Source organism: Hippocampus bargibanti, linkage group LG10 (genome assembly GCF_051943395.1).
Source record: "Hippocampus bargibanti isolate YZ-2025 linkage group LG10, ASM5194339v1, whole genome shotgun sequence".
NCBI classification, from domain to species: domain Eukaryota; kingdom Metazoa; phylum Chordata; class Actinopteri; order Syngnathiformes; family Syngnathidae; genus Hippocampus; species Hippocampus bargibanti.
The window spans coordinates 7,898,982-7,911,951 of NC_142743.1; the positions used below are offsets into that span (position 1 = coordinate 7,898,982).

At 38.9% G+C, this 12,970-nt stretch overlaps 2 protein-coding genes across 3 annotated transcripts in view; one reads left to right on the top strand and one right to left on the bottom strand.

Annotated features, from left to right (window-relative positions):
• ntn1a (netrin 1a) overlaps positions 1–6,116 on the bottom strand; it is a 78,024-nt gene extending 71,908 nt beyond the window's left edge. For both annotated transcript variants that reach the window (XM_089005725.1, XM_089005724.1), the window contains exon 1: positions 5,053–6,116. In XM_089005725.1, coding sequence (XP_088861851.1) covers positions 5,053–6,085 — 1,033 coding nt within the window. In that variant the 5' untranslated portion in view covers positions 6,086–6,116. The remainder of the gene's footprint in view (positions 1–5,052) is intronic.
• Positions 6,117–8,352: 2,236 nt separating this feature from the next.
• Positions 8,353–12,970, top strand: part of pik3r5 (phosphoinositide-3-kinase, regulatory subunit 5) — a 34,120-nt gene continuing 29,502 nt past the window's right edge. The window contains 1 exon segment of the mRNA XM_089006974.1: positions 8,353–8,495. The gene's annotated coding sequence lies outside the window, so the exon portion shown is untranslated.

Here is a 12,970-nt window from a genome sequence, read left to right on the forward strand (position 1 = left end):
ATTATTTTTATCATTATTTTTATCCCCCCCCCCAAAAAAAAAATCTTTGATATTTAGTTGAGGTGTACTGCTTGTGTTGGAGGTCAAATTGATGATTTGCCTTGACTTCATTTGAATTACGATGTGTCGACTTTTGATACCCACTGCAGCTCCCAATAAGGGGAAAACATCCTTCCTCTGTCCCCTCTTATCAATGTTTACGACTCCTTTTATAAACCGACGTTATTTTCCGTGCAGACGATCAGCTTGGCCTTCGCGTGTCTGTTTTATCTCCCCCCTCGCCACTGACGGAAAGACGAACCGTGAGCCAGCAAAGTTGCTGGCGCGGTATCGCATTATCGCATCAAACGAAAAAGGGAACAAAATGAGAAGACCAACAGTAATCACAATATATATATATATATATATATATATATATATATATATATATATATATATATATATATATATATATATATATATATATATATATATATATATATATATATATATATATATATATATATATATATATATATATTGCTCTGCACAGATTCATTAACCCAAATGGATTTTTAAAAAGGGGGGCAGGGGGGTGTTGAGGTTGTCGCATAGGGGTCCTTCATGACCCTTATGGATTTAATCAGTAAAGTGCACTTCAAATAAAAAGGCGCTGACACATGTTCCCCCCTTGTAGTTTGTTTATTTGGGGGATGGTGTATTGTGTCTTGGTGCATTATAGGTTCATAATTTTAAGATTAAACAAATGTATTTGGAGAGTTTGAATTATATTATAATATTGTGTACGTTGTGCAATATCTTCTGTAACGGTTTCTGGAATCTCCAGTAGTTTAGGAACTGAGATTTTTGCAAGGTCAAAAAACATATTCAGAAAATGTGTAAAATTAGTTTTTTTTTTTAACTTTTAATTAAAAATACATCACTTCCGCAGATGTTAAACACACAATATTCACTAATGTCATTGAACGGTCCTCATAAGAATGAAATGATTCCCAGTTTGGAGCTTGAGTTAAAACACTTAGTGATGATGCAGCCACATTCATGGTGGATATCGATGAGCTTTCGCAAAGGCCTCAGTCAACAAACTGGAAGCTCTGAAACACCTGCCATGTGTTAATGTGACCAGCAACTTATAATATTATATTATTTAGAACATACTCAACAAGGAGGACTCCAAAAAATGTAAGTACAAAAACAAAGACCGATTCCAAATCAAGGTCAACAAAAATGTCCAATCTCTGGAAAGGGATACCCATTTCACGGTAAGATTAGAGCATTGTTATCAAATGGTGAGTAGTTTTACTTTATTTGAATGTTGCTGTGCCGATGACTATTTTGTGTTTGGGTTGGTGGATGGATGGATGGGTGGATGGGTGGATGGATGGATGGATGGATGGGTGGGTGGGTAGGAAGATAGATAGATAGATAGATAGATAGATAGATAGATAGATAGATAGATAGATAGATAGATAGATAGATAGATAGATAGATAGATAGATAGGGGGAGAGGTGGAGAGACAGACAGACAAACAGACAAACGGAGAGAGATAGACAGAGAGAGAGAGACAGGGAGAGAGAGAGAGAGAGAGAGAGAGAGAGAGAGAGAGAGAGAGAGAGAGAGAGAGAGAGAGAGAGAGAGAGAGAGAGAGAGAGAGAGAGAGAGGGAGAGAGAGAGAGGGACCTATGACTGTTCATTTTAGTTAATGTAACAGCAGAGCATTCTTGTTGTCATAAAGGGTTTCTGAAAGGACTTTGAAGTTGTTTTCATTATGAGATGAATGGGAAGAGCAAATAGAGATGCACATTTCATGGTAAGACATGCCTCAATCTTCAGTGTTTTTGACATATTTTATTATCCTTGCTGTGATTGCACTTTTATCGAGAATCTTAATGTTTATTAAGTTCTTAGAGTTGCTTGTTCTGTAGCCACAAGGGGACATAAGCCAGTGTCTTCGTGTGCCGGTCCCAAGCCCGGATAAATACAGAGGGTTGTGTCAGGAAGGGCATCTGACTTCAAAGCTTGGCCAAAACAAACATGCCAATCAAACCTCTGAAGATGTAGGACACTGATTTGCTGTGGCGTCCTCTATTTATCTGTATAATACCAAATACAATGCTGAAGTTATTTATATAAACTATACAGTGATACCTTTACAAACCCCTTGGCTCGCAAACTTTGCGGTTTACAAACGTTACATTTATGAAAATTTTACCTTGGCATACCAACTATTTTTCAGGATACACACGGAGCTGCCACAATGAGTGATGTGTCGTTCGCGAACGAACCCGTTCTCCTAACAAGAAAATAGTGGCCGACTCTTTTTGTCCTCTGTTCCCCGCCCACAGTCTTCTGTTAAAGCCACGTGATTGGTCAAGAACGCAGCAGTGAAGGGATGGGGGTTTTACAGACAGAGAGAGAGTGAGGCCGTTCTCCCAAAAACAAAATGGCGTCTTCGGTTAAAGCCACGTGATTGGTCAAGAACGCAGCAGTGAGGGGGGCTGGGTCAAACATTAAAGAGACAGGCAGACGACAGTGATAGTTTCAACTTTGATAGTTCAAAGCCAGAGTGTAGACTGCAAAGTTAAAATATCCCATCAATCAGGCTCCACAAACAACCCGCACAAGCCATCTGTACACTTGGTGCAAAAAGCTATCAACCCAGCTAAACAGATCACAATTGATGAACTATATATATTTCAACAGTAGCCAAAATGAAACTGTATAGTGCCACTTAGCAGTTTTTTTTACAACGATACTAGTGCAGCGTGTTCTACCGGAAACAAATTCCTTGTGTGTTCTACATACTTGGCAATAAAGATGATTCTGATTCTGATACAATTATCACAGAGAAAGCACCTACACGGGATCATTCCTCAAGATGGTGAAAGAAGAAGGCTATGTTCCTCATCAAGTGTTTAATGCTGAGGAAACCAGCCACTCTATTCCATCAAGCCATCAACGACCATCACAAAAGTCAATAAAATGACTTTATTATACAGTACATTTTATTTTTTTAATTATAATACCATAGCACATTTATTATACATACAATAAGGTATATGTTGTGTAGTTTTAAGGCTTAGAAAATTAGAAAGTAGAAAATTATGTTTTATGAGGACCTGGGAATGGATTATTCTCATTTTAATGGTTTCCAATGGGAAATTAATTTCTGGAATACATACTTTTCGGCTTACACACTGTCTGGAAACCAATTAAGTTCGTAAGCCACTATACAGTATCACTGTATATTATATATTCTAATCCTCTCAAACATTATGGAGACAAATGTAATTGTATTATTATTATTATTATTATTATTATTATTATTATTATTATTATTATTATTATTATTATTATTATTATTATTATCCTTGCATGTGTTTCTATTAGAAAGAAATTGATTGGGAATATAATATTTTTCTAATTCTAAATGTAAGCACAATGAAAGCACTTTGCTCGTTAGCCAGCATCAATTTCAATTCAATTATGTTTTTGTGTTTGTATGCGTTATGGATTCCAAATTAGCTTCAATATTCACGATAATATCAAAAATCACAGGCTTCATGATCCATAAAAATAATTAACTGCACTCATTTAAATACAGTATTAACAATCACAATGGTATTTTCTTTTCATAAATAACTGAATAAAAATAATGATTATCATGATCCTATTACATAATGCATTGGACTATACTAGATCAAAAGTGCAAAAAAAATCGTCTTTAAGAGCCCCTATACAGCCTGTTATTGATATATCTGTCCGACTACACACTTGATTCAAAGGATCAGCAAGTTTTTCATAAGAGAGAAATCAAAAATTGACATAACAGCCCAAAGCTGGGTCAAATTGAATAAAAGAATAATAAATTCTTTTAACCAGCGATTTGAAGGTGTATGGAGACATTTTCAGAATAATCACGATGAATGGGTATTTTTTCACAAGTACTGTATATCTTTGACATTGATCATCATTTGGATGGTGTTTTTAGATTAATTTTAAGTAGATATAATGTTAAATCATTTGGCTTGGACTATGGACTATGGCGACTACTACATTTGAACTAGAAATAAATAATCACCAGCCACTTTTAACTAAACTGAATGTAATTGTTACTGAGACCAACATCAGAATTTATAGTGATTTGAAAACCGGCATCGTTGTGTTAACAATACTCATAGTTATTATTATTAACTCATTAACTGCCATTCCCAAATTTATTTCAGAATTGAAAATATGACGTACAGCGCCATTCCGGAATTTGTTCGGATTTTGGTTTTTCTTGCTGGGGTGCCGATAAAGCGCTGGTTAAACCTCTGGCAATGTTTTTCATCTTTCACAAGGGGGCTGCATTTGCCTTTTTTTCTATGTTAGCACTTTGTTCCAGCTTCAGCTGTTGTGAAAACGCTATGTAAACAAAAAATGTACATGTATGTATTTCATTGTATTTTGGACAACCACCTTCATTTCAAGCTCATATAACTAGAGCCCCGTAAAATTTAGCAAATAACTTTTTTTTCTGATGAAAAAGTTTCTTACGCTACATTGAATATTTATGTAGTCCTAAAGCTCAATATTCTATGGATCCTGAAATTTGAGTGACAATGACAAAAACCCTGGCACTGGAGTGGACAGATACATGTTAAATTTCAGAAATCATAAATCGGGAGATGTTCGTACTTGCGACTCTGTGGTGCGTGTTAAAATAATGTGAGCGTGACAAAAGTGTATTAGAGGTAAATAAAACACAAATATACCTTCATTGTTTATTTATACATTCAATTCGTATAAAAATTTATTTTGTTTTTTACATTTTCTTTTGTTTCACCAAATGAACTGTCTGCATTGTGTCAAAAGTTGCTTTGTAAAGCGAGTATTGTGAGTATTGTGGTCAAAATCGGGAGTCTCCAGACCAAATCGTGAGACTTAACTTGCATGACACGTTTTTGCACGTCTGGCAGTGAATGCGGTGATAATAATATTTGTCATAATAAAAGCCCAGCGAACGAATGAAATGAACGACGAGATGTGTGTTTTTTTTTTTTACTCACCGACGCACTCGTTGGCCTCCCGGGCCGTGGCCCTCTGCCACGGCCGGTCGTAGTGGAAGGGCTTGCACCTGTCACACTCCGGGCCGGCGGCGTTGTGCTTACACTCGCACACCAGCTCGCCGTCGCGGTCCTTGACGCAGCGTGACGCGTGGCCGTTGCACTTGCAGCGGCCTCCCACTTGCAGGTCGGACACTGAGTAGAAGTACGAGTCCCGCGCCAGCTCCGAGTCGTCCTCATTCTCGTCGCCGAACGTGTGTAGCCGACTGAAGGTGACCCGGATGTCGGTGGCCGTCACCCAGTCCTGTAGCACGGGCGAGTTGTCGAAGTCGTGCGCCGAGGGGCGGCCGTCCAACGTGCTGAAGGCGATCAGACCTCCGCTCAGCGGGAACATGTCCGTGTGCGAGTCGGTGCAGATGGCCTCCTGCTCGTTCTGCTTGGTGATGGCGGCCCGGTTGGGTTTGTTATACATCTTACGGCACTGGCTCGAGTAGTACTGGAAGGGGACCCACGTCTTACCGTAGTCCATGGACTTGGAGATCACCATGGACTCGGGTCTGGGCGAGCAGAACTGGAGGCTGACGTAGGTCACCTCGAACTTCTTACCCAGGGAGAGCGTCAGCGTGACGTTGTGAGGGTACTGGACGAAGTTCTCCGACTGCCAGCACGTTAGGTTGTGCGGGTTGTTCAGGTCGGTGAGGTACGCCGGGGGTCTGGTCCGCTTCGGGTCCGCCGCGTCGCACGTGTGGCAGCTTCGGCTCCTCTCGTCCGCCTTGTCCGCCGAGCTCAGAACGCAGTAGCGGCTCGCGCTGCGGTGGCCGCAGGTGCTGGACACCTTCACTTCCTTGCCGAACGCTGAGTTGACGAAGTCCGGGATGCAGCGGCGCGGGGTGTCGTGCTCGTCGTAACAAGGGTCGGGGGGCGAGCTTTGAGCGGCGAAGAGAGCAGAACCCCCGCCGTAGCCGTAACCGCCCGGGGGACTCCGCAGGGAGGCGACCAGCAGCACGCCAAGCACAGCGTCCAGCGCCCGGAACATGTTCGGTGCGTGTCGGGTTCGAAAGTGTCGGTGCTGCTGCTGCTGCTGCTGCTGCTGCTGGAGGAGGAGGAGATGGAGGACGAGTGGGGGAGGGGGGACGAGTGACAGAGAGAAAGAGGGAGCGAGAGAAAACGAGAGAAAGTTTGCTCAAGAGGGTCTTGTCTGATGGTGTGCTGATTTCCGAAAGTGAATTTCCCCCCTCTGATAATATTTGCGATTGTTTTTTTTAAATAATTATTCTTTATTTACAAAAGCAATAATAACAGGTTCGTTTTTGGTCCAGGAGACGTTTGAAGATAAATAATGTTAAAAAACATTGTTTTTCTCATGTGACCCAAAAAAAATATGTGATTAGTTGTTGGGCCATGAGTCGATTTGAGAGAACAAATTGAATGATTGGTGTGAAGAAGAGAGTTTAAATTAATTTAGTGTATATCATTTGGAATTTTTGTCACCAAGATATTTTTTCAATTAATATTTTTTGGGCTTGTTAGCATGACAAACCTTTTATTTTTGTCCCCTTGAAAATATTCGATCTTGCTTTTTTTCTAGTGGAGGCACTTTGGGATGATACATCTAAATAAGAACAATAATAACATAATTACTTTTGTCACCAGAAATATAATATGTAAATATGTAATAAATAAAAATAACTTCAGCATTGTATTTGGTAGGATTTTTTGTTGTTGTTTTTGTTTTGTATATATATATATATATACATATACATACATATATATGAGAGAGAGAGTATAGAGTATATACATGTATATACATACATGTATATACGGGATGAACCACCTATTTTTCCAAAACCCACAACTACTGTTTTTGACTATTTGCAAAAAAAAGCCGAAAGTTATATGTCAAACATCAAAAACTATGCAACAAATGAAAGTCAGCAGCCTTTTTACGCGGATGCACTCTCGTGAACTGCTGCACACTTTGCCTGAGACGTTTCGCTTGTTGCTATTTAAGAGAGGTAGCAGCGACATCAAGCGGCCAAACTGCCAAACAACAAGACATAATTTCAACTATCGAATTTGCACTTTCCATTTGACAGAAAATTCTATAACAGGCCTGTTTCCTCCGTTAAGAGGAAAATGTTGTTATTCTATCTATCCATCTATCCATCTATCCATCTATCCATTTATCCATCTATCCATCTATCCATCCATCCATCCACCTATCCATCTATGCTAGCTATGTATTTATGCATTGATTGATTTATTATTCATATTTTGTTTGTTTGTATATTTATTTTGTTTGTTTGTTTGTTTGTTTGTTTGTTTGTTTGTTTGTTTGTTTTGAAATGAATGATAATTCCCATATTTGCAAGCATAAAATTCTGATCACCAATAAACTGGCCTATTTTTTTTAAATACTGAACTTTTAGTAGTTGTATTTGTTTAACTTTAAAACAAAAAAATCTGCCAACGATAAAGAAATGGTACGGTAATTTTAATTTAATGAAAAAAGCTGATGTCTGGATTTGTGACCTGTTTGTCATCAAAATTAGTAGGTCAGCAACATGTTATTTTCTTTCTTTGTTGTTGCGATGGGGATACAGTGTTTTTGTTTCATGCATTAAAAGCATGATCGTAATGAAGGGGGATTTAGTGATTGCAAGAGGCAAATATGCAGCAATGGAGGAGGATGCTGGGTTCAGGGCGTGTGAGTAAATCAAGGTCACAGTTGTTTCCCTGGAGGAGGCAGGAAGCTGCACCAAGTGAATGAGGAATCCGCTCAGGGGCTGTTTTATTTAGCACACCTGTTCCACCACATCTCGTTTGTGTGTCAACACGGGTAAAAAAAAAACGATTTTTGGAAGCTGTGACATCACTGTGAAAATGTTAACTGTTGAAAGATGATGGTTTGATTGTAAATTTTTACACTGTTAATTTGTGCTTTCTTTTTTTAAAATTATTTAAGGGGCCATTTTGACTATCAACCGCGAAGTGTGCACTAATAATGCGGTGTGGGTGACCACGTGGCCCTACTTTGCGATATTTAGCACCGTAAGTATAATTCACAATATCTCTTAGTGAAATAGTGAACAAAGTCAAACAATGAGGTGTGTGTGAATAGCATGAAAACAAACATGTCAAACATATGACTTCCTTTCAGCGACCAACATCCCTTTAAAATTCACATGCAAAACACCCACACGCATGCACGCGCACAGCCGCAAAAGAGGCAGTCTTCCTCATTGTGCTCACATGCACCTCACTCATATGCTTCCTGTTTGTCAGTTCAGTCTACTTGGAGAAGCGGCAAGCCACCAGTAGCCCTTGTGTTCAATTGTCACTCAGGCCATGGGATGGAACTGAGATGGAGACCTTTCACGACTCGGGAGACTTTGGCACTCTTCTGAGAAGCTCGCGCAAGATGGATGACGGACACTAGGTTGCAGGTAAGATGCTGGAAGCAATAAATGAGGTGTTTCTTTTTTTTCAATGGCACCAATCGGTGTGTACTATGGAGAGTTTGATGATCTTGTGTTAATTTCAACTTGGAAAAATGTCATTGAAGGCATTAAATTCAATACACCTGCACAAGCTAAGAAGGTCAAATGTCAATTGCGAAATAACTGCTCGGAGACACAGACCTCTGCAAAGGCTAAACATCCCCTTTCCTATATAATATCCACTTCATATATGTGCAGTTATGGTGAAAAGCAAATTTTGACACTCATTTTATTTATTTATTTATTTATTTATTTATTTATTTATTTATGTTCAATGCAATCATTTACAGTGAGACCTCAACTTACGAACTTAATTGGTTCCCAGACAGAGTGTGTAAGGCGAAAAGTGTGTATCTCAAAAAATAAATTCCGATAGGAAGCCATTAAAATGGGAATAATCCGTTCCCGGATTTCCATAAAAGATACTTTTCAACTAAATAAGCCTTAAAACTACACACAACATACCTTATTCTATGTATAATAAATGTGCTATTGTATTGTAATGAAAGAAATACACTGCATTGTATCATAAAGTCACTTTATTTACATTTGTGATGGTCATTTATGGCTTGATGGAATGGCGTTGGAGGTCGAAGGTCAAAGGGAATTGCTGTTTGGAAGGAGAGGCGCACTACATGACGACTGTAATTAAAGAAACAAACTGTGCTGTAAAAGAAAGTTTTATTGACCTTTTTGATGGTCGTTGATGGCTTATGGAAGGAGAGTCACCTTCCATAAGGACTGTTGGTAACTTAACCTCTGGTGCTGTTCGGTCGTGTGCTTCCGCCGAAGATCACTCCGCCAGCCGTGGTGGGTGTGTATTATGAAAATAGTTCTTAATATAAGGTTTAATTTTCATAAATTTGACATTTGTAAGACGGAAAGTTTGTAAGATAAGGTGTTTGTAAGTTGAGTTCTCACTGTATATATTTATTGATTTATTTATTTATGTATCTTTTTTTTCCCAGTTCATTCAAATTTGTTTTCTCTTAAAGGGCAACCGACGCCTCCGGATAAATTGTGTCCATAATTTGTAAAATCACTTCAAATGACTTCTGCTGAGCGTATTTTACAAAGATTCCACCACATATAGCTATATGTTATGTTTTAAGACTCAGGCTGAATATTCAGGAGGTCTTGTTTTCAAGTTGATAACGATACCTGACACCAGAGAAAGCGACACACAATGCATTTTGGGTACTTTGTTTGGTATGAAAAAATTAGTGTTGATCCGTGTTGATGGCGAAATTAGAAGGAAAACACATAAATAACGCAATGGTGAATCGTTGTGTGTTGCAATAAGACTACTATTTGATACGATTTGACACAAATTCCCAGCAGACAAATCAGCCCATTTCCAATGGAGCTTGTGCGCCATCTTGTGCATTTTCTGGGCGCTACATTGGAGTCCAGACGCCTCAAAATGACACGGAAGGACTTCTTTAATCTATTGCAAACATTTATGCTTTCCTCTTCAGAACTATTTGAATCATATTCATAACTGGATGAGTAGCAAGAAAGCATCTTCTCCGAATCTGAAGCCATTGTTTTGATTCTAGAGTAAGGCAAGACGTCCTGGCGTGACGTCACAAACAAGGGGGCGGGACCTTCTGAAACTGGCCACTTCCGGGTTCAATTTGAAGTACAGTAGTTTTGGGACACTAAGTCATTTTTATTGGTGGTTTTCATTTGACTAAAAATATCAGCCTGCATGTTTTGTGTATTTTAGATGCTCTAAAACGTTTTTCTGATGTCAGTTAGGAAACAAAAAAATGGTGTAGGTTGTTTTTTAAGCAACACTGGAAACAAACAATAAGCAGTGAACAAAAAGAACAAAAAGCAGTGAAGAAAAAAAACAAGAAGAATACTCAAAGGCGGGGCGAGATTCCTCTTTGTTGCCCGCCTGCCCCGGCCCTCCCACCCTTTCTTACATGCACCTGTGTAGATGACCATTGTTTGGTCACTTGGAAGCATGAATTATTGACTTTCAGACCAAAAAGGCAAACATGCAATAGAATTAACAAAACCATTCTTGGAAATGTATTATTTCATGTTTATTGTTATTCAAAGAAAAAATATTCTTGTTGAGTTTTCCATGAATCCATATTCTGCTCCACTTATTCTCCTTACAAGTGAGCTGACTTTGTCAAAGAAGTGGGATACATCCTGGATTGGTCGCCAGCCAATCACATGGCATATACTGAAAACCGGTTTTTCACACTCTCATCTGCTCTTCTGCGGACATTATAGAATCTTTAAAAATGTAACAGCCATGTTTTGGAACATATGAGAAAGCCAGTTTACATGTAGAAAACTAGTTTTAGAAACAATGAACATCTGACCACAAAAGGTAGAGCAGCACATGTATGTAAATATTTTAACACTACTCAAGGGTATATATTCTTTATCCTCTTCAAAAATCATAAAGATTACTTAATTTTTACTGACCGATTTTACAACATGACGACAGAATGATTGACGTCTGACAAAGAATATGACGTCATCAATTGATCATTCTATAGTACATAAGAACATAAGACACAGTCATACACAGTCAGCCTTGAAAGGCTGTGGTGGTGGGGGAATTGCGCATGGCGGCGGTGCTTGCCCCATGACGACAAACTCTTCCAGTCCGACCGCAGGAAGGGAATCATCTTTTTTTTTTTTTTTGGTAGAAATTGCTTCATCCCCTACACAAGTTGTTGAGACATACATCAGCGGCTTATAGTAGTAGGCGATGACTTTTGTGCAATGGGCACAGGTGTGATTAGATGTTGAAGACTGATTTTTTTTCTTGATATTCATATTAATCTGATAAACTGTCCACTGTAGCAACTGTTTTCACTGAAAGGGTGAATTAGTGCATTCATTGGTCATGTTATGGGTCGCCCAGAGACAAATACTAAGCTACAGTTTGCTAACAATTTAACCTTGAAAGGGATGAATGGGTTAAAACCAGTGGCAGGCTATGGATTTCATCACTAGGCCTTCAGTATAGCTCCGTCTGAATCAATCCAGACTGAAAAAAAGTGTGGTGTGATTTACTACAAGTCCACTAGAGCAGGGGTCTCAAACTCAATTTTCCCCGGGGACCGCTGGAGGCAGAGTCTGGGTGAGGCTGGGCAGCATCATGATTTCCACAAGAAAAGCACAGATAAAACATTCCAAAATCCAAAATCGTTACTTTTAACACACAAAATTAATACATGAATACATGAATTAATTACATGAAAAAATGAAGAAAAATTCCATTAACCAGTAATAAATAAATAAAATAATTATAATGATCATAAGGCAGATACAGACGACTGAGATGTAGAAGGAAACAGAAGTAGAAGGAAAACAGATAAATAACGCGATGGTGAATCGTTGTGTGTTGCACCAAGACTATTATTTGATACTAGTTGACACAAATTCCCAGCAGACAAATCACCCCATTTCCAATGGAGCATGGGCGCCATCTTGTGCATTTTCTGGGACGCTACATTGGAGCCCTGACGGCTTGAATTGATACGGAATGACTTCTTTAATCGATTGCAAACATGTATGCTTTCCTCTTCAGAACTATTTGAATCATATTCGTAAATGGATGAGTAAAAAGAAAGCATCTTCTCCGAATCTGAAGCCATTTCCAACCGACGCCTCCGGACAAGTTGTGTCCATAATTCGTAAAATCGCTTCAAATGACTTCTACTTAGTATATTTTACAAAGATTCCACCACATATAGCTATATTTTATGTTTTAAGGCTCGCGCTGAATATTCCGGAAGTCTTGTTTTTGAGTTGGTGACGAGTCCTGACGTCACGGAAGGAACACCCCTGACCGAGAAAGGACATACTGTTGCAGTCCTTTCATCACCTCAATGCATTTTGCGGTACTTTGTTTGGTCTGAAAACTTCGTGTTGATGGCGAAATTAGAAGGAAAACACATAAATAACGTGATGGTTAATCGTTGTGTGTTACACTGAAAAACTATTTGATATTCGCTGACAAAAATGCCAAGGAGAAAAATCAGCCCGTTTCCACGAAGCTTTGTCGCCATCTTGTGGGTTCTACATTTCTCTCCAGATGCCTCAAAATGACACGAAATAAATTCTTTAATCGATTCCAAACATGTATTCTTTCCTCTTCAGAACTATTTGAATCATATTCATAACTGGATGAGTAACAAGAAAGCATTTTCTCCGAATCAGAAGCCATTGTTTTCATTCTCGAGCAAGGCAAGACGTCCTGGAGTGACGTCATGAACAAGGGGGCGGGACCTTCTGAAACTGTCCACTTCCGGGTTCAATTTGAAGTAGTTTTTAGACACTTAAAGTCATTTTTATTGGTGTTTTGCATTTGACTATGCGTGTTTTGGGTATTTTAGATGCTATAAAAAGTTTTTCTGATGTCAGCTAGGAAAGAAAAAAGTGACGTA